Source organism: Pavona decussata, unplaced genomic scaffold (assembly GCF_977016875.1).
Source record: "Pavona decussata unplaced genomic scaffold, jaPavDecu1.1 SCAFFOLD_371, whole genome shotgun sequence".
Lineage (NCBI taxonomy): Eukaryota > Metazoa > Cnidaria > Anthozoa > Scleractinia > Agariciidae > Pavona > Pavona decussata.
Genome location: NW_028145747.1, coordinates 98,071 through 121,579, shown reverse-complemented (window position 1 = coordinate 121,579; position 23,509 = coordinate 98,071). Strand labels below are relative to the sequence as shown.

The window sequence follows — 23,509 nt, the reverse complement described above, 5'->3', positions numbered from 1 at the left end:
GCCAAATTTTATACATCATTAATTATGGGACAGTGCGGAAATGAAGGTGTTCATTCATTACGTAAATGTAATCATTTTGGGTTTTGTTTATAAGTATGTCTTGATGAATTGTTTGAATTTTTTTGGCTGTTTTCAACTTTGACAACAAGAACAGCAAACACAATTATTATCCTTTACCTTTAATATTAAAGAAAAACCATTTTCGAGTTGTTTTGAACCTAATTTCGTACACACCCTAGGGACGTCCTGCCTCTTCGCTGTCTCCGCTCTCTGTCACGCAAGGGACGGAGGGGACAGGACTGGACAAACCCCCCTCCCCCACCCCTAAAAGACAGTAGCTGCAGCACAGCCCGCCGGGAAAACTGGCTGGCGGAAGATGGATGTAAATTGTTGAGTTGTGGAGAAAGTGTCTTAATTTTGTTTACATAAACCACCATTTTAAACCTTAAACCATGACCAAGTTTGAGGATTCTTTCTGGGTAGGTAAATAAACCCGTGAAATTTCAGCCAGAGCAATACAAAGAATTGTAATTGCTTTGTTGGGCCGCTATCTTGTCTGCATGCATGTCTGAATCAAGACTAAAGTATTTATAGCCTATGTTTAAAACTTATTTCTCTCTGTTTAATACGTGTAAACAGGACCAGAAGGGCTACGAGGAATTGCGGAAGTTGTGTCGTCAAGGCCATGAATTTTGTAGAGAAGTTTCGACTATTTTCAATGAAAGGTACGTTGAACTGCACGTCGCACGACAGGCTGAAATGTCAATCTGTACTATCTAGAAATTTAATTTGAATTAACCAAAAATTGGCATTTATTCAGATAGGTTAAAATCAAAATATCAGCAGAGGTTCGAAAGCGATTATTAGCATAACTGTCTTTGTTGTTCAATGACTTTCAACACGTTTTTGAAATGAAAGACAGGCTTGGTTGCTTTCAACGTCTCGCAAATCATTACATCAATTTTCCAAATTATTTGGTTTCCTCTGGTTTTGTTTATTTGCACATTGTACTTGTAAAATGCCCACCCCTGTTTATAGGCTGCCATTGTTTTTGTGCAAACGCTCAACCCTCTCAAAAAGGGTTATGAAATTTATAATCAACAGGTGTCTTGGATTGTATCGTCAGAATTCCCTTGCATTTCCTTCACCTTTGCATTAATCTAATTGTTGTGAATTTTATCAAACATTTAATGTGCCACAATGGCTGATGCCCTAGCAAAAACCCATAGTTCTGGGATTGCTCAGAAAATTGCCTTACCACTTCCTGTTGATATTTATATGTCAACGGTAGTAAGACTGTCTTTGATTTTAGTCTACGGTAGTGCACCTAAAGGTTGGGAAAAAGTGGTGTGAATTATGGCTTTGACTTTAAGAGAGATACCCTTGTTGCAAATCAAATGTCATAACTACCTTTGACTCAAATAAGGAAACGCTCATTTTAACACAAAGCAATCAGTGTAGAGGTGCGGAGGTATGAAAAAAATCTCCCAATCCAGGGTGCATTATGTGTACCTCCCATGCCAAAGATCTAGATATGTCAAGAGTTTCAAAAGTTCTACTCCAAGGGGCTCAGAAACAGTCTATATCAGGAAATGTTGCACTGACTGCTACACCAACCTTGTACCCAGAATCGTGTCACTTATAACAACATTTCATTTGAATGGTAGACGTTTTCAAAAGCCAAGGTAATTTTTCTTTGTGCCAACACCGATGAGGTAATCTTATACCAGGCACTACCTCCATCTTGGACCACCTTATGCCAAAGATCATGATCGTGCCAATACAAAATTCTGGAAACTTTTTTAATGGGTAATTTTATTTCCCCACTGTAACAGATGCACCATAGCTTTATTTGAAACAAACAAAGTTCACAACATGGCAGTAACATATTACATGACTGTAACAGTGGTATTAAAAGCATTGCAAGAAATAGATATAAAGAAAATGCCAGACGTAACTAATTAATGACATCAATGAAATCAATGAGTAATCAATAGGTAATCAGTTGATTAGTCATTGATTATTGTCGGTGATCAAGTAAATATATCGATGAATAATCGATAGGCCACAAAATTGTCAGTCATTGATTAGTCATTGATGACATTGATTAGTTATCGATATAATCTCGTGGTGTCACAAACTATACCAAATCGAAAATAAAGAAATAAAAACAACTTTTTCAAGGTACATGTCACAATGCAAACTTTATTTAAGCTATAACAACAGCATCTGAAACATCAGACTTGTTTACTCCAGTGGTGCGACCAGCGCGAGTTGTGTTTGGCCTGTCAACTTTTTGTAATATGTGCAGCATAATATTATATGTATAATCAATATGTAATCAATGAGTAATCAATAGCGTAAATTTAATAATCAATGATATCAATGAGTTATCAGTGTCATGAATGAGCAATCGATAGGTGGCCACAAAATTTTTGTTCATTGATCAGTCATCGATTACCCACTGATCATCACCAATAATCAATGACTGTTACTCACTAAGTACCCATCGATTACTCATTGATGTCATTGTTCATTGATTAGTTACGTCTGGAAAATGAGATTGTAAACTAGATGATAAATCTCACAGAACAAACATGCCAGGCATACCAAATGTTGAGATCTGTTGGACTACTAAGCGGAAGAAATATTACATAACTGCAATGATACATGCAAGGTGGCTTTGCACCAAATGGTCGTAAATGAAATTGTACAATTTGCAGGAAACAGCAGACACTTATAGCAAATAACTATGCAATTGTGTGGGGCTTGAAACTGTTCCCTGAGACCGAAATTGTAAATATTAGTATTTTATACCAATCATACACACGAGTCTACACAAGGCTTGTTGGCAACTAAAAATTTCAAGGAGCCCACAAGGCCAAAAGCCAAAAAGCTCAACAAGTGAAGTGTTAGGTGCTGCTGTAAAAAATTTAGGCACCGAGAGCATTTTCTTTGGTGCCCCAGGAGCAGCCTTGCTACACAAGAATCTTGATCATTTGCCTCAATTCTAAAGCATACTATATATAAACGTCCAAGTGATTACTGCAGTGTTAAAAATAGCTTGCGTAGAAAGCATTTCCCCCTTCTTTTTTTTTGGCACCCTATTTCTTGTGTGGCCAGAAACTGGAAAAGAGCTTTCACTCGCTGGAAACACTTGCTACATAGGCTATGTTGTAGTTAAATCCCTCATCAGTACTGTCAGTTTCTGTAAGTGAGCATCTTTAATCAATGGTTCCCATGATCATAGGTCCAAAATAGAACAGATATATGCAGACAGCTTAACCAAGCTTGCTCAAAAGGCTCAGAAAACATCAAAGGAAGCTTTTGGGTAAGTAGGACATAAAGTAATAAGGTTTGTTAAAAGAGATACAGAGTACTATTAACTAAAGGCCATTTTATAAGCTAGAAGTTGTCTGCCTGACAGTATTCAGGAGGACAAATTGCACATATATTTTGACATCGTTTTATAAATGCAACTGTATTATGGACAAATCAGTTTCCTTCTATTAAGTTATTTTTATCCTGCACCGCTCACATAGGGACCTGTTATTCTTACTGCCTTTCAATTACATTATTTCTTTTATTGAGCTGGCACAACATGACTAGTTCTCAAATCAGGGTGATTTCCGATCTGTGAACCATTTTATCACCATAACATCACAAACTGCCTAGTGTATGGAACTAAAAGTGGTTTAAAACTAGATATACTTTTATTTTTTTATATTTCAGGACCCTCAAATCCTCCTGGGAGAATACCATTTTTGAAATGGAAAATGAAGCTGATATACACAGGTAATGCTAAAAATTTAATAATGATGATATTAATTAATTGCTTAATAATTAATTAATGTTACTCTAAACACCTAAGAGTACCTGTTAAATCACACATTATTTTCAATGATTATTTTCTCGCATAGTTGTATAACAGAGCCAATAAAACGCTGAATCACTGGGAAGCAGTACTAAATAACTTGCTGTTGTAGTATCAGAAATTTTGGTATTATCCTGCCATCATAGGAAAATGGCAAAAGTTTAGTCTGAAATGTCAGCCGTCTCCTCCCCCTAACCCACAGGGGGCGCGGGAGAGAGAGACGTCTGAATTCCGAGCGTTATAATGTCGTCCGTTGACGTCACACAGTAATTTATGCAATTTTGCATAAATAAAACCTTTGAAACAAAATGGCGGCCACGAGTCATGGAAGCGCGCGGCGTGCACTGCAGCATGCATAATGTAGGAGGTTGTGTGCGTTTTGTTAGCCGTAAAATTTGAAGACAAAGCATCAACAATGTATGTAAGGGATCGCACTTCATTTTCCACTGAAGATGAATCGAAAAATGTTCCGATAAATGCTATTAGTAAATAAAGTGTTGACAGGCCAGACACGACTCATATTAATGTGGCCGTGGTATGGTGGTATGAAATGTGACTTCTCGTTATGGTTTTGCTTTTTTTGACAGTTTTTTTTTTGTATGAAATAAGAGTAGGTCCTTCAGAATATTCCTCGAAGCAATGGTTGGTTTTGAATTAAAAGTCATTTGCTCTTCAAGATGTTTTTGAGGTTAGGCGTGCAACGCTGGGTGGTAAGTTGTGACAAAAGAAAGAATTTTGTTTCGCACTTTATCGTTTTGTTGTAAAGCCGACTTCCGTTCAGTGAAAATCAGAGGTTATTTCTTCAATGAGATTGTGAGGGTAGCCTCTAGCCCAAAAGTGCATTTTGAAGTGGATGAAGTTGTAATAGAATGATTTTGCAGAGGAGGTGTTTCGAAGAAGTTCTCATGGCTTCACTTTTATTAGTCCCGGCTTTTCTGACCCCGGTGGGTGGCAGGAAGAAAAATGTGTACTGGAAGGTCTCTGCGGGTTTAAGGATTCCCGCATGATTGTAGAATCGCTGAGACTTCTGAGAACCAACTACTCAGTGAAATCATTCTATTGCAAAACCACCAACTTCAAAACGCACCCTCAGGCAAGAGGCTATCAACACAATCTTATTGAAAAAATAACCTCTGAGATTAAATTCACTGAACAGAAGTCGGCTTTACAACAAAACGAGAAAGTGCGAAATAAAATTTTTCCCTTCTTCACAACTTACCATGCGGCTTGAGAAATATTGAAAGAGCCTCCCACTTATCTCTTACCAAAAAGGAAAATCTTTAAGAGATATACTCGTGGGAGCAAAACTACGTTAAACGAGAAGTCACTTTTCACACCAGGAACTTACGAGTTGTGTCTGGCCTGTCAACACTTTATATTCACCGCCGAAATGAAATATTTGTTTTCGCAAGTTCGACCAATAAGAAATGGTTACCTATTTCAATTAGGTAAGAACCAATCAAAAACTACCTACCATATTCGCAAAAGTACGTGACGTCAACGGATGACATTATAACGCTCGGAATTCAGACGTCTCCCTCTCCCGCGCCCCCTGTGGGTTAGGGGGAGGAGACGGCTGACATTTCAGACTAGCAAAAGTTCTGGTACTAAATTTTAGTCTTGTGTTTCATTCAGAACCCTTGGAACTCAGCTACATGATGAAGTGTCCAAACAGGTCAAAACTTTTGTGGAAACACAAGCAAAGACAAGGAAAACGGTACATAGTAAATGTAGGAGAGTGCTGAGTGCATTGTTGAGTTATGTATTCAAACTAAGCTTGAGGGAATTTTTAAGATCATGAGGAAAGCTTAGAGAAGGACAAGGACTTTTTGCTCTTTTTAAGTGCTCTTAAAACTTCTTAAGGGCTTAACTTGATAGTACACAGGGAACAACATCGCATGATTTGTGTACACTTTCAAACTTGTGGGCTTTTGATACAACCCGATAATACGTCTTTTAGCCCCCAAGGTTATGTCAACTTGTTTGATTGACTAAGTTTTCATTTGGCATCCAATTTTGGAGTTGTTATAATAATTATTCAGAGAAAACTATTAACAAATTAAACCTTCACATTATGGAGCTATTGTCTACAGATGCCTTGGAATGACACTTTTTCTGCAATTGTTTTAAAAAGAAATTAAGTGAAATTATAGGAATTTGATGTAAAGAAGGCTTAAATGTTATCAAGGCAACAACATTGGCTGCTTAAATAATATCTAATGCTTTGTGTGCGTTTTTTATTGCATAGTGTTTTTTTTTCTACTTAATTACTGTTAAAGTAATATATTTTAATTAAAGATAGACAGTTTCTATACCCGACCGGTTATGCATATTCTGTGTTTGCTGATTTTGTCACCTCATTTCTGTCAGGTGGAGGCTGTTGTAGACAAGGCTTACAAGAATTTCTCAGATAAATTGAGTGATACTCTCAAGGTACTTTCTGTTACACCCTTTTATATTCTCTTGATGCCCGTTAATTGTTTGACCACTAAGGTGACTTGCTTCTAGATCTTTCCTGTTTTCTTTTGTTACTCACTGGTGTAATGGCTGTAAAGGAAATATACTTTGGAAGGGTTTTATATGAGGCTGATCTAAATCATGACCTTTTTTTGCCTTAAAATCAAAATTGCTCCAGATGAGCCCTGTTTTGGCACAGAGACTAGTTTTCATGGAAGAAACTTTGTTGCAAATTAATTTAAATATTTTAGCAAAATGCTAATAATAAACAAGAAATAGCTTATCACTCTTCTAGAAAATGCAAGCGACCTGCGTAAAAGAGATAACCAGGTTCAGTTCAGTTTGAACAGTTTCAGTTTATTTACACTTGGATATAGTATTTGCATTGTATATAGGAACATAGGAATAAAATAACAAATAAAAGGAGAAAAGAAAGAAGTTAATGGCTTTGGTAGAAGTGTACGGTGGTCAGAGGAGCTTAGCTTTCGAGCTAACCACGCTATATTATAAATGGAAATACTAATAATAATAGTGTGTGCTTGGTGCCATGGCAACTATGGACGATCATATGGAACTGTCACTTTTATATTAAAATAAACATAGTTAAGTTACCCTTGAGAGTTAAGCAGAATTCTTTTATATTGTTTTTTGAACTGGAAGTAGCTAAGTGTTTTTATAACCCATGCTTGAGTGATCTATGTTGTATACAAGACTGAACCTAGTCAAACAAAACATTGGTGGTTGTGAACAAAGGAAATCAGTCAAGGGTTGGTACATATCTCTTTTTTGGGTAGGTCGCTTGACTGTGTTTCTGGAAATAAAATAACTATTTCTTGTTCATTTGACATTTGCTCAAAATTAAATACACAGCTAATATTGTGTATAGATTTGTGTTGTTGGAATATTTTTTTCTAGGCAAAGCGTAACTCATACACCAAGACAAAAGAAGCAGAAGCTATGTTTGAACAAATTGAAGAAGTAAGGAGCGGCAAAGGCAGCAAAGTACTCTCTGAAAAAGAGATGTCTAAGGTATTGTTACCCTCTTTTCTCCTGATTTTGTTCTTGTCCCCATACCTTTCACCATTTTTGCTGTACATGTGTGTATAGTAAGGAACTTCCAGAAATTATCCACGGCCACTCCATGGAAGGTCATTGGAAATTCCAAGTGAGAATGGTGTGTGTGTGTGGGGGGAGGTGTCAGGATCCTAAATTTTGAAAGAAAAGTATGAAGTTAAACTGAAATTTTTAGAGGGAGGGGAGAATCCACTGGAGGTTTTTTTTTTTTGAACAACTTGTTGTCAGTGATAACTTGGTATTTTGTATCTTTGTTAGATGGATGTCAAGTGCAGGAAAATGACAGAAAGTTCCTTGAAGGCAGGTTGGTAGGAATGCCAGTTTTCATGGTCCCTGACACTCTTTTTACCCAAGGCTTTTTTCTTGTTGCATGACAGAAAGTGTAAGATGTGAGATATGCTTTGGTTAGCAAAATAATTATTATTGCACGTTCCTGAGATCAGTTCCTACTGAACTTATCTTTAACATGCAAACTCTGAAGCTTAATGAAATCCAGGTAATGATGGAATTTAAGAGTGCCTTTAATCATGAGATTTTAAAAGACAACCCTTGTACCCTAAAGGTAAAAACAGACAAAGTGCATGGACCCAAAACCACCATTTATGAGCTATGGAACCTGCTTTGTTAATCATCTTTGATTTCCGAGATGCCCATCAACTGAAAGTACTTGTCTTTCCTCAGCATAAAACTGCACATTCTTATTGGATCGGTGATTGTAGAAAAGTGTGCAAATAACACTTTCGCTTGCTGTACTGTAATCCCTTTAGACATGCGTGTAGCTGTACCCATCCCCAAGGGGAATGTGGGAGGGACCCCTTGGGGATTGGCTATGGCTACACAGATGGCACATGGATGTATACAATGTAGATATCTTTTCTTGGACAGGCAACCATTGTTGTGGCATGGGACAAATCATGGAGTTCTTGTGATTTGCCTCACCAGTTTCAGTTACTTCTTCATTATTTTACACAAAATTAGTTGTAACATTGATCTGTCTAGTTTAAGATTTAGTTTTTGACAGTTTGAAAAATTTGATCATTTAATTTTTACTGCTTTTTGACAGATAAAGAATATCGTGAACTTTATGAAAAGACTGAAAAGGCAAGGCTTGAGTGGGAGGCTGCCATGCTTAAATTTTGTCAGGTAAAATTTTTCAAGTATGATATCCTATATTCATTTGTTTTTCTTGAATTGCGCAGTTCCAGAAAATATCCAGTCTCCCCCCGTCAAAGGTTTTTTGTTTTGCACCCCTGCTCCCCCAGGAAATTCCAGTTTAGCTTCATCCTTTGCTTTTAATATTTTGACTATTAAGACCCCCCTCCCCCTAGGAATTTCTGATCACCTTCTGTGGGGTGGGTATGGATTTTTTCTGGAACTGCACATTACACATAACTAACAAATAAAGTGATTCAACATATAACTGGCTGAGAAATTTGAAAACTGACAGAAAGGTTTCAAAAGGGATTTTTTTAAAATGCTGACCTGAATATCTTTTCAGAGAAAAAGTTGCTTACTTTTAATATTATCATTTGTCATTCAAAGGAGTATATTTCAAGTTTTATAGTAAGTTTAGAAGAACCTGTGCATTGTTTGATTTGTTTGCGGTAGGTTTGTTTTATTATCATTGTCTTTATAGAATGATGTATTTTTTCAGTCAGTGACGCAGGGATACTCGGAAAAAGAAAATCCGAGTTCTCCTAACAGGAGTTGAATGTATGACTTTTCTGATTTATTTACCAGGCTTTACCCTATTAGCAGAACGTTTCTTTCTGGCAAGTCTGAGTCATTCGTATCCCTGGTATTTTGCTTGTTTAGCTAAACAAGCCAACTTCGTGAAATACCAGAGATGCAAACAACTTCATACATGCTAAAAATGACTTGCCAGAAAGAAACACTTTGCTGGCGGCATACCAGGCTTAGAACATAACATCACATTTCTTTATCTTGTTTGTAGACCTGTGAAAAGTTAGAGGAGGAGAGACTGACACATTTACGTGAAATGTGCTCCCTGTATAGCAACATGTTGGCTGCTGTAGTACCTCAGCTTCAACAAGTAAGGAAGTATTCATATTTGTTATTTTTCCCTTGTATGTAGCTAGACCTGTAGCAGGATTATATGAATGTAGTTTTAAGAACACAATTAATAGCTTCTAACCATTGGATCTTGTACCGTTTTTCAGACCTTAGTTTCTAGAATCCATATCTGTTTCTGTAAAATCCATACACATTTTTAGATTTTCAGACAAAAATGGTTAAAATCTTTACCCTATTTCAGGCCAAACGGCTCAAAAACCATACCTGTTAGCACTGCATATACCTTTTAATTTTATGTGTAGCTTAAATAGGGAATTATGCCCCCCTCCCCACCTTCCTCAGGGTTGTAGCTAAGAAATTTGTGTACCGCTTAGCTGAGAAATTGAGCCGGCTTAAGGTTACTTTCATGTTTCTTGAGTGCCTTCAGGGAAATCTAGCGTATGCGCGCTGCTTTCGATAAAACCACGGAAAACTATATATCACTGTAAAGCTGATAAATTGAAGTTTGCAAAAATATCAATGTTTTTTTATTTTGTTGGATACATAAGCGCTCAGAGGCCTGCAAACTGAATACTAGCGACGTGTACTTAACTGAATTACCCACTCTCACGTAAAGGCGCACAACCAAACAGACTGCACAATATCAATCAGGAGATAATAGGCTAACAAAGTGTGTCAGGCTTTTTCTTTATTCCTATTGGTTTGTGAGAAAACCCATCCTAAAGATGAACAATGGAAAACTTTTGTAGTCGCGTGAGATGTTAACACGTCATGGGAAAAATATTTTGAATTTCGTAAAAGCCTGACACACTTTGATGCAGTAATATCTGATGACCATTTTGGCCAAATTTCGTTGAAATCTGTCAAATCTACATACCCTAATTCATTTGAAGATGGGGAATTCGCGCAAAAACAAAAGCTGTGTTTTCGGCCTTGGAACATTTTCTGAGTTTTCGCACCTCATTAAAATACTTGTCAATGCGCTCACGCCGCCGGCCAATCAAACAGAAAGAAACATTCCCTGGGGAGTTCTGTAAGCATTTAGTGTCACTGTATTGAATAGTGTAAAGCGATTTCTTTATGGGAAAAGGTAAGTCTGGCGCGAGAAAGCCACCAGCGAAACCAAAACAAAGAAGAAAACGGCAGATAGACGCAGAACATGAAACTGGCAGCCCCAGCGGAGTTGACACGAGACACGCACTTTTCACCGCTATCAGTACACGAGGCTGCGCGCTGACGTTCGCTGATTCGCTGCTTATTTTCAGCCGGTCAACAAAGGCAAAAGTGGCTGGATGGTCGCCGGCATCTTCGATTTCTGACTCGGAACTGATGTTCGACTCTCCACTATCCGATTTCTCGTCCTCGAATTTCTCTGCTGCCGAGGCAGTTATAGAAAATCTAACTGGTGGTAGCAAGAACCCTTGTCGCTCTCCGCCAGCTGAAGTTTTTTGGCTTCGTCAAATGATTATACGACCTTCTTTGGGCCTGGTGTTTTCTGAACTGTCACCCAAGGCGACTTTTCTAGTTTCACTTTCTTCATAACAACCTTTTACGCAATGCTTGAATCCAAAATGGAACGCTGTTTCACAGTAAAATATTTGTACATACAACGCCGTGACATGCGATGAACACGATGTAGACAAAAATATGCAAATTTGCCGGTAATTCGAGATCGCGGGTAAATTTTGCCGCGTAATATCTCAACACAGTCCCGCATAAATTGGATTATGACACCTTCACTCTCTCACAGCTTTTCCCACAAAACTTTGTTTTTCAGATAGCTCGCGTTCTTCTTAAGATTTCTAACGGCTGTTTTCTTGAAACTTTGCATCCCTTTCTTTTTTCAACAATTATCTAAAAAAATTTATTTGAGAAAAATTCGACCTTCCTTCCCTATAAGTAACCTTAAGAACGCGCGAAGTTTCTTCTGCTGTCGGCGTAGCAGACGGAGGGGTAGGTATGGGAGGGGGTTGCCCCCTCCCATTAGGGGGTCTTGGGGGCCTCCCCAGGAAATTTTAAAAATTTTAATTCAATTTGGTGCACTCTGGTGAAATCTAGGGGCTCTTTTATGCAAAAAGAAACGACCATTAAAGAGAAGGTCAGCTGTGGTGCCGCAGTGTGAAACGTGTGGTACAGAGATTCACCTTGAATTTATTCAAAATTTTCTCGCTCGCTTTGACGTTTCCATATTTCCTTCGTGTGGTTTTCGTTGTTTGGCGTTCCTTGAACTAGTCTACCAGGTCTGTTCACTGTGCCCCTAAGGAGAATGACAGACCTGGCTTCTGAGCAGACAGTGCTTTGTTTTACTTCAGTTCATCAATCCACAGGCAGTCCAAGTTCGCGTCACTAGAGAGCGTGTAATAATGGAAGGGCTGGGAGCATAACTGACTTATGTCGAATTTCAGCCCGTTTTTCGATGTACCTCGGATTTGTCCAAACTTTTGCATGTGAACTGCAATTCGATTGAAAACCATTGTCCAGTATTTTTTTCACGCCGCTTTGTGTTTCGTATTAATGCCAATGAGAAATTTTACCATCTTGTAAAGATATATTGGTAACATTATAGACACTGGATGACCAAAAGGACAATGCACTGAGGATTAAATACTTGTATTCAATATACACTCGTTGTCTTTGAAACACGGCACACGAAAGCGGTGTTTTCCGCGGGAGCAACGAAAAGAATGCTGTCACGCTTTTATTTGATTCTGTTACAAACTACTACGTACGTGACAGGAATGTCCGAAATGTAAACAGTTACATTCTCCAAGAGAAAATGTGTCCATTTCCTGGCGTAAAATCCAGCTTTGTCCCGTTTGTCGACATATCACTCTTGATAACGCAAAATACTAGCATTCTACATGATTAACAGGAAGACATGTAGCCATTTCAAGGATTAACAACGATTAACAACGATTAACGGCAGTTCTATTAAAAGGTAAAGACTATCTATTCTTTTCACGAGCAGTCGGTGTTAACCGTTGAAAATCTATGTTAATCGTACTTTTATAGAATCATTGCCTTGAAATTGTCAAGTTAATCGTTACATACCGAATTTCAAGCCTGGCAAACCACAACTAAGGCTTGCAAAACACCTTGCACATGGCGGGATTTGTCTCTGATGCTCCCGCGGGATTTGATAATCGAATTGAAAAATTCGCCACGGCACAGTCATCACTACCAAGGAGGGATTCTTTGAACAACATTTCCACCAGTTCCTGTGAACTGCATTCGTCAATTTCATAACTTTTCAAAAGATCCATAGATGTTGTGCGTTTACAAACTTCACCAAACAAAAGCGAAACCAACTAGCCAGTATGATACGCAAGTTGTTTATCCCGACTGCCTTGATCTATTTTGGGCTTGTTACAACCTGCAAAAGCAAACCATGATATCATCTCAAACATTACTTATAGAAACAACAACTGGTGCGGCTAAACACGGCTCGTGGGCAGTGGAAACTTTTACCCTACCGATAATTTGGAAAACGAGTCTGCCGTGGACAAAACCTATAAAAAAATTTGCCTTCCAAGCGCGTTCACTTGTAGACAAGCAAACTACCAAATCCCCCTCCCCCTCCCCCTGACTCAATGTTGTCTTTTGGGTCACAAACAGTTTCCTGGCAAGCATCACTTCCCACATCAACATTGCATAAGGGGGAGGGGGGGAGGGAGAAGTAACTGTGGTAGAATTATGAAGGGAGAAACAGTAAGTGAGTGGTTTTTTGGCTGTCTGTGTTCGCTTCTCATTGCATAGGGGAGCGGGTGGGAGGGAGAAGTAAGCAAGTGGTTTTTGTTCTGTTCGTGTTTGGTTTTCTCAAGGAGTTTTGTCCACGATTGTAAAACCGCGAAATGTTTTCCAAAGCAGGGAGAGCCAAAATTCGTACAAATCCGTGCGAAATCGAAAGCTGCGCTAAAATTCGACATAAGTCGGTTATGCTCTCAGACCTTCAATTAATTATTACTAGTGGGCATGATGACGTTTGAGTGCAATCAGCCATTGAGAATTAAAACGCATTATAAGACTTTGTATGGGAAATAAAATACTGTCGATTATGAAGTTTAAAAAACGCTCAATTTAACTTTGATTTAATAAAACGAATACAACTGGCAAGTTTGCGGCGTCACTAGAGCTGAGAGCATGTGATAATTAGTAACTAGTGAGACGATGACCTTTGAGTGCAAGCGGTATTGGGTTACGGGCAGCCGTTGAGAATTTGAACGAATTATAAGAGTTTGTATGGGAAATAAAATACTGCCCGTAACCCAATACCGCTTGCACTCAAAGGTCATCGTCTCACTAGTTATTAATTATCACACGCTCTCTAGTGACGCCGCGAACTTGGCAGTTTTATTCGTTTTATTGAATGAAAGTTAAATTTAGCGTTTTTTAAACTTCATAATCGACAGTATTTTATTTCCCATACAAAGTCTTGTAATGCGTTTTAATCCTCAATGGCTGATTGCACTCAAAGGTCATCATGCCCACTAGTAATTGATTATTACACGCTCTCTAGTGACTCGAACTTGGGGTGCCTGTGGTCAATCTATGCTGTGTTCTTAATTCTCTTTTTGGTGAGCTCACTAGAAGAATAGTTCTGTATTTAAACACGGTAAAATCCATCAGGAGTATAAAAATTAAGAATAACCTTACTCTCCTAAACAAAATTCAAAACCTAACTACAACTAATCTAATCTAACTAAAACCCGTTTTTCATGAAAGCCGTGTATACTCTAACATTAAAAATGAAAATACGTGCGTAAGATTTTCAACATTTACTTAACATTAAAGTAATGAGAACGAAAGCTACGTCGCTTTCCATTCGTTCCGAAAAGATAAGTGCTTTAAAGTTTGCACTAGAATATCAGAAAATTGATTCTTATAAACGCTTAGAACTGCAAACAAAAGAGCTGTCCACTCGGTCGTTCAGCTGTTCATCCAGTTTCGCGGGTTCGTTCACTTGGTTTCTCGTTCGTTTGTTTTCGCCGGCGAGCACTTGGCGGACCGTTTACGTTTCTGGTTTTTTTAGTTGTTCCTCCGTTTGCCCAGTTCTTCTTGCTATTCATGAGCATAAACATGTTATAAGCATTAAAATTTAAACAATTAAAAGCTGTATTAAAACATTACGAAGAAGTTCCTTCATGTTTTTTTTCTCTGTGATGCTACAGAGAAAGACTTCTTCTTTCTCCGATCTGACACAAATACCTGGTAACAAACTCGTTCCCAATCTTTCGCAACGCCTTGAATGCAGGGGCTACCAAGCTTCGTGTTGACAAGATGGCGGACGCAGAAAACGGAAAGAGGACACGGTAAACAAGTTCTCAAAACAAGACTTTATTTCAATTACTTTATGGCATCGATACTCAAGGTAGTCAGGAGTTTATTCAACCTTTTCACTTAAAATATATTATTCTAAATCGAACAATTGCTTATGGGTAACTAAAGAACTGTTCATTGCCCTTTTAACTGAGTGTTTGCCACCCACAATTCAGCCGGCAATGACCTCTTTTCCAGCTGGTGAATTTGGCCGGCAGCTGGCGCTTAGCGACAACCCTGCCTTCCTGAGAGTTATTTCCCACATTGCTTTCACAGAGTATGGAGTAAGGAGAATCCTCAGAAGCTCCTACTTTTTACTTTATAGAATTACGAGAGTGTTAGTGCTGAAGTTTGGAAAATAAATCCATCCGAAGATGTTGTCATCGCAGCCAACACAAGAGGGGAAGCAAGAGGCCCTGCAGAGCAGATCTTGTATGACTGTTATGTGAGTTCTTTGTTGGCACATTTATTTTGGGGTTGGTGAGTGGTAATGTTGAGATTTTGCAAGATGGGAAGAGAAGACTAGTAATTTTGCTTTGAGCCCAATGCTTTTTAAACGCTGCGAATGAAATCATGACACTAAGGCCCAGTTCACATGACGTATTTCACTTGACCTGAATCATGTGAAGTTTGGCCTCTGAATCAAAGGCGGTCCTGACAGCTGTTATTCTTGGCTGAGCCAGGTGGGAAACATGGCTTAGCTGATCTGAATTACATCGGCCATTCTGAATTGATTCAGATGCCGTTCTTCACATGGACTTAATTCATTGAATTTGATTTGGCTTATGTGAAGTATAGGCATCTGAACCGGGCCTAAGACCACTTTGTGCAAAAAACGTTGAGTGCAGGACCTGTTAAATTTCACTAAAATTTTGGGAGGCGTAAGACCATTTGCTTCCCCATTTTTTCGGTTTGACCTGCTACATGTAGTATTATCTATTTACTTCCTGGGGTGCTTATTTCCTTTTTCAAAGCTTATTGAAGCCATATGACTCTAATGATGACGTGTAAACATCCGATAGTGTGAAAACATCTTGTGAACAATACCTAAAACTGAACCATAACGTTACAGTTCTAGAGTAGTTATTTTAGTCCCAAATGAAATAGATTTGATCAAGCAAATAAAAAAAAAATCTGTCATATACACTTCACTCAGAACTGTTTACTGCTTTGGAATTGGGAAAGGGGCTGGGAGAGGGGTAAATTACTTAATATATAGTAGGCCATACATGGAGGCTCTGTCCCAGAGGGGTACCTTTGTCACCACAGTTTGTAATATGTGAAAGAGTATCACTATGAATTGTTATTTTCATTAAAATCCCATGAAAACTTGATGAAAAAACCCATGAACAACACTTTTACCATGATAACAGAGATTTAAGATTTTATGGTATTAAAAGGTTGGGATAGCAGTAGGCAGTAAAAAGTTTAAGAAAAAATGATAGTAAGCGTTGTCATTTTTAAACTTTTTTAGTGGTATTCTTTTAAGTCACAAATTATACCAATGAATTTTAAGTGATTGATTTCTATGGGCCATGAAAAATCAGCCAAGCACTGAAAATGAATTTCATTGGTCATGAAATCCCGCATATCACAGACTGGCAGATTTCCTGACCCATGACAAGGAAGAAATTTTTCTTGTCATGAAATCCCCATGGAAACATTTTAAGAGTAATCCACCGTGGTGTGCAATCAACGGGTCTTGACAATCTGCGAGCCAGCGAGCCATGCAAGGCAGACGTGCGAGGCACTCAGGTTAGCCTAAAAAACACTCCGGTTAGCCTAAATAGCACTCATGTTAGCTTAAATAGCTCCCCAGTTAGCTTAAGGGTTAGCATTTATGTTGGGGGTTGTTCATGCCTCGTACATCTGCCTCGCATGCCTCGCACGTCTGCCTTGCATGGCTCGCTGGCTCGCATATTGTCCACACTCGCAATCAACACCCCTCATGAAAACCACATGAATCACAGTCAAGAAAGTACCACTTCAACTAATTATGTAGTAAAACTTGTGTTGTTTAGGAGGAAGACTTGGAAATACCAATGAACTTTGACAGAAGAAGAGTTGGGTTGGAAACAAAGATTCAGCTGCTATCAGAAGCACTGGAGAAACAGAAGAAAACAAAGGATGGTATGACACCTGCTTGCTGATACATCTAACTTGTAAATTCAACAGTTTGTTCCTGGTATATAATGTTCCTGGACTTTGCGAAGTGCATTACCACAGTATGAATAAATTGTTACCATCAATGACTTACTCTGAAAAGCTGGTTTACTAATTTAATTAGAACAAACACCACTCAACCATTGCCAACGCACCTTACAGATGACGTATGGATAACATGGACAAAACAGACCAACCAACAATGTTACTAATAATAGACCACCAAATTTTTACCTACAAAAGACTGATTGAAACGCAGCAATCACTTTTTACAGTCTTCACAGCCAATAACATTATGGCTTAACAGACAAATGACCAACAACATCTCTGCTTTGTTGACCAATCAGGTCAATAACCAGAGACATTTATACCATATACTGATGTCCTACAATTTAGTTGACTCTGATGACGACTTCCACTCAGGTTTTTGAAACGTCAGTCAATGTCATCTCAAACAGTCCTCAGGAACACACTCACCCGGATGATCATAATTTACATACTGATTAAGTCTTTAAAAGCTCCTGAATATCTATTGTTGTTTTGAACAAGTTTGGTTTGAAATTTTGACATTTCCTTTCTAGGTATAAAGTCACTCTACGAAGCCTACTCTTCAACTCCTGATTACTGCAGTGAAGAAGGTCAACAAGATGTGGCCACACAACTCACGCATGTAACTAGCTTCATTATTGCTTTACAACTCTGCCCCTTTACCATTTCAATGCTTGTTCGTTGAGCATCCAGTTGTTCACGTCTGTATGTCTTGGAGGACAATGGTGTACAGAGCATCGTGGTCATCACTCTGTTGCAGAGCACTACCTGGAGCGGTTGTATTGTACCACTAAGGAGTGACAGTCCCTTCACAGTTTTTGTAGGTGAATGAGTAAGGGACTTGAGCTGACACTGCTCTTGCCTTTCGTCTGTCTCTGACATACCTGGCTTTCTCTGGTCTCTGAATTTCATTCAATACAGCATGGTCAAGCTACATTGTGCTGGCTAAGAATTTTTGGCTCTGACAATAAACTTGCTGCAAATTCAGTTAAAAAAAATCAGTTTATTCAAGTGTCAACGTCTTTAGCGCAGAGCACTAATTGGGGACACTTTCCAAATAGAATTGGAATTTAGAAGTGTTCATGTCTGTGTGGAGAGGGGAAAACCAGAGTACCCGGAGAAAAACGTACCTCTCGGAGCAAAGACGAGAACCAACAACAATTCAACCCACATATATGACGTCGAGTCCGGGAATCGAACCCGGGCCACATTGTTGGGAGACGAGTGCCCTCACCACTGTTCCATCCCTGCTCCCCTCAAAAGTAGTGTTCAAAAGTAGGTTTTTTTTTTTATTATGGACCAGGCTGGCCCAAGTTCTCACCCAAGCTGTCCTCTGCAGTGACCAATGAACATAACTCCTGTTGAAATGACCAGCGGTTAAAAACTGACTAAGCACTTCTGTTGATCTGTTGTAGGCAGATGCCATCATCAATAGTTTAACTGCAAGTCTGTGTAAAGTTAAGGCTGCTCTGGCAGATTTGAATGGTCACAGGAAACCAGATGAGTGGCTTATGACCTATGTACAGACCACCAAGGACAAACAGGTAAGCTTCAAGTTTCAAGTTTAGTTTTTTGCCACTATAAAGGAAATTACAAGTGTAATAAAGGTGGCGAGGAAGCCCATGAGAAACCACAAGGTTTTTAAATAATGGGCTCCCTCTATCCTATAATTATTATAATTCACAGGTTAACAGTAGAATAATGACAAAATCAATGGCACCTATTTGCCACCCAGGGTGCTAATTTACTTCAGTTGACCTACACCTTTCAAAAGCTCTATTTTCACTGAACCCTTATAACCTGCAGCTGCATTGTTTTTTAAGGCTGGGAACATTGTTCTGTGGTTCATTCTTTTGCCTTCTAGACCAACTATGTAAGATGTAGTAAAGAGTTCCGGTTTTGCCCCATTTACTTTTGTTACCGCGGGAGGGTGGGGTGGAGGGAGTGGGTAGGGGAGGAAGGTGCATATTAGAGGCAGGGAACTTTTAAGGGATGGGCACTTATTTCTTTCTTGGCATAAACATTGCATTTTGCTCTTTAATGAACAATAACAGAAACTGTAACAACTAAGATTTTTTGCCTAGAATAATTTTGGACTAGTCTTAATATACTTGTAGCTAAAAAAGTTATTACTATGGGTTTCAATAAGCACTTGCAAAAGTGTTAGGTCTCCGCAATTACCATATGTAAATTACCCGGAATTTAGACCCTCTGTGGTCTGACCTCTGGTAAGCGACCAACTCCCGTAAGCGACCACATATCCTTGACATTATGGGTGGTCGCTTACGGGAGGTTTTGCTGTTTACTATTTGATAACTTGTGAAAAGGTGGTGATAGCATGGTATGACAAAGGAGAACATGGTATAGAAACAGACTTACTAATAAAACATTAATGCGGAGATCCTGCAGTCAGTATTGCAGGTCGTTAGAAATTCAATTACCTGGCAGGTTATTTTAATTTGTTTTTAATTAACTTATCCACAGGGCATGTTACAGAGTGTTCTTAGAATTCCTCTTGATCAAGTAACTGGAGTAGAGGCTGCTGCATTTGATGACAGGGACAATAAAAGTAAGACCATTAATATTTGTGACTTGAGTTATGATGAACAATAGCCCACTTTGAAAAAGAGTGATAGCCTGGGTCGAGAGTAGCTGCTCAAGCAATTGTGGGAAGGTTTTGGGGGTACGTTGACTATTATCATGAATCGCATTCAGCGTACCCCCAAACAATCCCACAATAAATTAATTGCTTGGGCAGCTACTCTCGACCCAGGCTATCACTCTTTTTCAAAGTGGGCTATAAACTTTATCATATATAAATTGAATTAGGTACATTCTAACAGCTGCCGACTCCCATGTTTCTTGCTGATTGAAATTTGGTCAAGACCAGGCCCCGGTTGTTCAAGGAGCGGATAACTCTATCCAGTGGATAAATCGCTATCCAGTGGATAAAATGTACTCCAACCGATACATTCTATTCGTATGACAACGATTTATCCGCTGGATAAAGTTATTCACTCTTTGAACAACTGGGGCCAAATGTATAGATGTTTGGCCAGAGTTGTGGGCTTCAATAATAATAATATTTAATTTTTTTATATTGCGCATCTTCTATAAAATAATCAAATGCAATAAAACAATAAAATCCAAAAGGAAAATAAAAAAAAAAAAATAATAAGAACTCGTTAACATTGCAATTACTATGGAATGAAAACTACAATATTTACAATTTGTTAGTGACAAGTCTCAGGGCACTTACCAAAAGTCCGAACTGGCCAGTCGTACCGGTCATTTTGAAAATAAAACAGGATTCTTTCGAGAGTTTTCACCCAAAACCCATCACTGCTATGCATACTATGTAGAAATAAACTGATCTGGCTGAACAGTGCTGATTTAAAGTGGAATTCTCTTTGCAAATGGACTGGTCTGGCTGGCCAATTCTGACTAATGGTAAGCGCCAAGCACTGACAACAAAATGCAAAAAGTAAAAGTTGGTAAACTGTAACTTGATTTCATGTGAACAAAGAATAGAACTTGTCCATGTATTGTTTCTACATCATGACCCCATCATTATCAATAGCAACTGTACATCAATATTTCCGTTATTTATTCAGGTGATGATGAATTTGATGATTTCCCAGAGTTGCCAGGTGAGTCTTATTTGTTCTGATACCATGTAATTACAAAACTTAAATAATTTTCAATATTTAAATCTTTTGATCAATCTTTTAATTTCCATTATAATCATTCCTAAATTCTGAGGGGTTACCTTTTTTTTCATAATTCTGGCCTTACTGCAAAGTAATGTGTACCACCCTGCTTAATACTTGCAAGCAAATTTTGTTTCAGAGAGTGAAAATTGGATATGAAACTCCTATTAATTTATATAATATATTACTTCTGTTTAGAATCACTACTTTGTAAGTACAATACTGAATGCTTAGAGTGAAGTTTTATTTTCAAAACCAAGGTTATACAAACTGAAATGACTGCTTGTGGAAGAAACAAAATGTGGTGGCATGCTTACTGACTGGGTTTGTCTTCCTCCCAAATAATATTCCCACCGCAGCAACTTTCATGCATTATGCATGAAATCTAATGAGTGCAAATCAAGAAGATCAATCTGATGCATACATGTCAATTTGTTCCCCATGACAAATCCATACAGCTAATAGTTCCTTAACCAAATGGCAGGTAAATTTGATTCAGTTTTGGACAAGAAATAGTCCCGTTAGTGTGGAACTTGTTTAATTTGTGACTTGTGAAAAAAAATTTGAACTCACTTACTTTAATGCCATGCAATAAATAAATTTTTTGTATTTTCAATATTTCAGGGATTTGTCGGTGTCGTGCGCTTTATGAATACAAGGCGGCCCAAAGTGATGAACTTGATATTTTACCCGGAGATATTATCACATTAACAGCTAAGTTGGATGGAGGATGGTGGCAGGGTGAACTGCATAGCAAAACAGGAATTTTTCCTGCCAGCTATGTTGAGGAGATTCAATGACCTTGGATGTAACAGTGCAGAGCTAGGGACTTCATATTCCAGTTGGCTACATTGAAGAGACCGTTCAAATATAGGAGGAGAGTTGCATTTCCTTCTTTCCCACATGTGGGTGAAAGGATGCCTCCAAAAATGACTGCCTGCGAGGCTAAAGGGTGATTTAGAAAGTACGATTTTTGCTTACGACTATCTCATGCGACTTAAGCTTACTCCATGACTTCACCACAAATCGTGTTGTGTAAATCAGACTTACGACATCATCATGACAGACGCTCACGAGTCAAAAAATGCCGTAGTGATTTGAAACACTTTTTAAATCCTACAACAATCTTAGGTGTAGACAATATTGAATTACGAGATTTGTGTGATATTTGGCATGACACAAGCAGCGCACACTCTAGAAATTGCATGCGACAGTGGTAAGCAAAAGTTGCACTGTCTAAACGGCCTTAAGAAATTCTTGCAAGCTGAGAAGATCAAGAGGACTTGTTTGTCTCCATTCCTTCTTTAACTGTGGAGCATTCTAAAAAATCAGCTTTACATGTGGTTGTTTTACTTGTGGTTTTATAGATCATGACTTTTCTCCATTGACATCTCACAAGGTTTGATAATCATCCGGCTATCAGTTGTTAGTATTTAAGCAAAATGCTCAAGAGAGACTCTTAAAAAGTTAGATTTATTAAGCTGTAAATAGTTTACGCTGATGTCAACCAAATTAACCTGATAGTGAACACTCACCATGTTTCTCAAGTCTAGTTGGTTTAAATTGATCATAATGCTGAAGAAACTAGAAGGGTATGTGATTAAGATTTATTTGCCTTACAAATCTCAAAGTATCCACAACAATTTCAACCGATAGTTTAACAACAGATTACCAACAGTTGGCCAACATGTTGCGGACAGTTCGCCATCTGTCGGCCAACAGATCGTTAACGCCATGGAAAACCTGTCGGCCGCCAGTTAGCCAACTGTTGGTCGACAGATCGTTACCGCTATGGAAAAACTGTTGGCTGACAGTCGGTGGAGGTGAGCTGTTCTTCATTTTATCGTTACTTTTGTGCAGAAGAAAATAAAACTATTAACTGGTGGACAATAAAAAACAAAAGGGCTCTGGTCTTGGGACTATTGGCCTGATAGTAGCCTGATTCTCAGACATCTGAGGTTGAGAGGGAGAGAAGCGAGGGAGGCCACGAACTACCTTGGACGTCTGAGAATCAGGCTAGCCTGATAGTTGCCCCTTGGAAATGTGATGTTCTATTTGGAACTTTTTGCTGAAACTAAATTTGATGTTCTTAAAATTTAAGAACATCAAATTTAGATTCAGCAAATAGACCCTCAACAGAAACATTCTACTAAGGGCTTATACCAAATTTCCAAGGGAAACTAGTTCAGAGACAGGGGTAAACAAATATCACATTTAATTTTTTAGGGGGAGGGGGGGGGGGGCAAAAACATTGAAAAAATAAATTATAAAAAAAAGGAACATGCCAAAAAAAAAGCAATGTTTTAGAAAAATATATTCAAGGCTTTTCAATGAACAGCTTCTATCCATCATGTTAATTTTGTTGGATGGACTGTATACTTTAGACTCCTTGGTCTTTTATAAAGAAATGGAAAATATTTTGTCAGAGCTGTAGAAGTAGAATTGCTTTCCTGCTCAGTGTGGATGTAAAAACTGACCAGCTTCTTGAAGAAAAGGACAACATATAATAATTTAATGGATTAAAAATTAATAGTAATATGGAACCTACCATAAAGGGACAACATATTTTAATAATGCAGTACATTGTTGCTGATTAAGGTGGTTCTTACAAAACTTTGCTGAGAGAGAAAGTGTTGAAGGCTTGATTTTGGAAATTGGGAAAATAAATAATTATTGCAGACCAGATGCTGTTATGTTGTATTTGAATATGTTCTCATTTGCATAACAAAATGTGTGTCTGGAGTGCTTAAAACTGCAGACATTTTGGGGTTACCCCTTCGTCAGTGTTTTTTGTTCATAGAGACAAATGCATTTTCTACCCTCAAACATCTAG

At 38.4% G+C, this 23,509-nt stretch overlaps 1 protein-coding gene across 1 annotated transcript; it reads left to right on the top strand.

Moving 5' to 3' along the window:
• Positions 1-330: 330 nt before the first annotated feature.
• On the top strand, positions 331-23,361 carry LOC146452315 (nostrin-like). Its single transcript, XM_085097992.1, has 17 exons — positions 331-479; positions 640-725; positions 3,251-3,331; positions 3,733-3,795; positions 5,510-5,591; positions 6,245-6,307; positions 7,247-7,360; positions 7,664-7,709; positions 8,469-8,548; positions 9,360-9,458; positions 15,081-15,200; positions 16,777-16,885; positions 17,500-17,588; positions 18,382-18,510; positions 19,451-19,535; positions 20,581-20,616; positions 21,301-23,361. The coding sequence occupies exons 1-17, from the start codon at positions 453-455 to the stop codon at positions 21,474-21,476; spliced, it is 1,485 nt and encodes a 494-aa protein (XP_084954118.1). The 5' UTR covers positions 331-452; the 3' UTR covers positions 21,477-23,361.
• Positions 23,362-23,509: the final 148 nt, after the last annotated feature.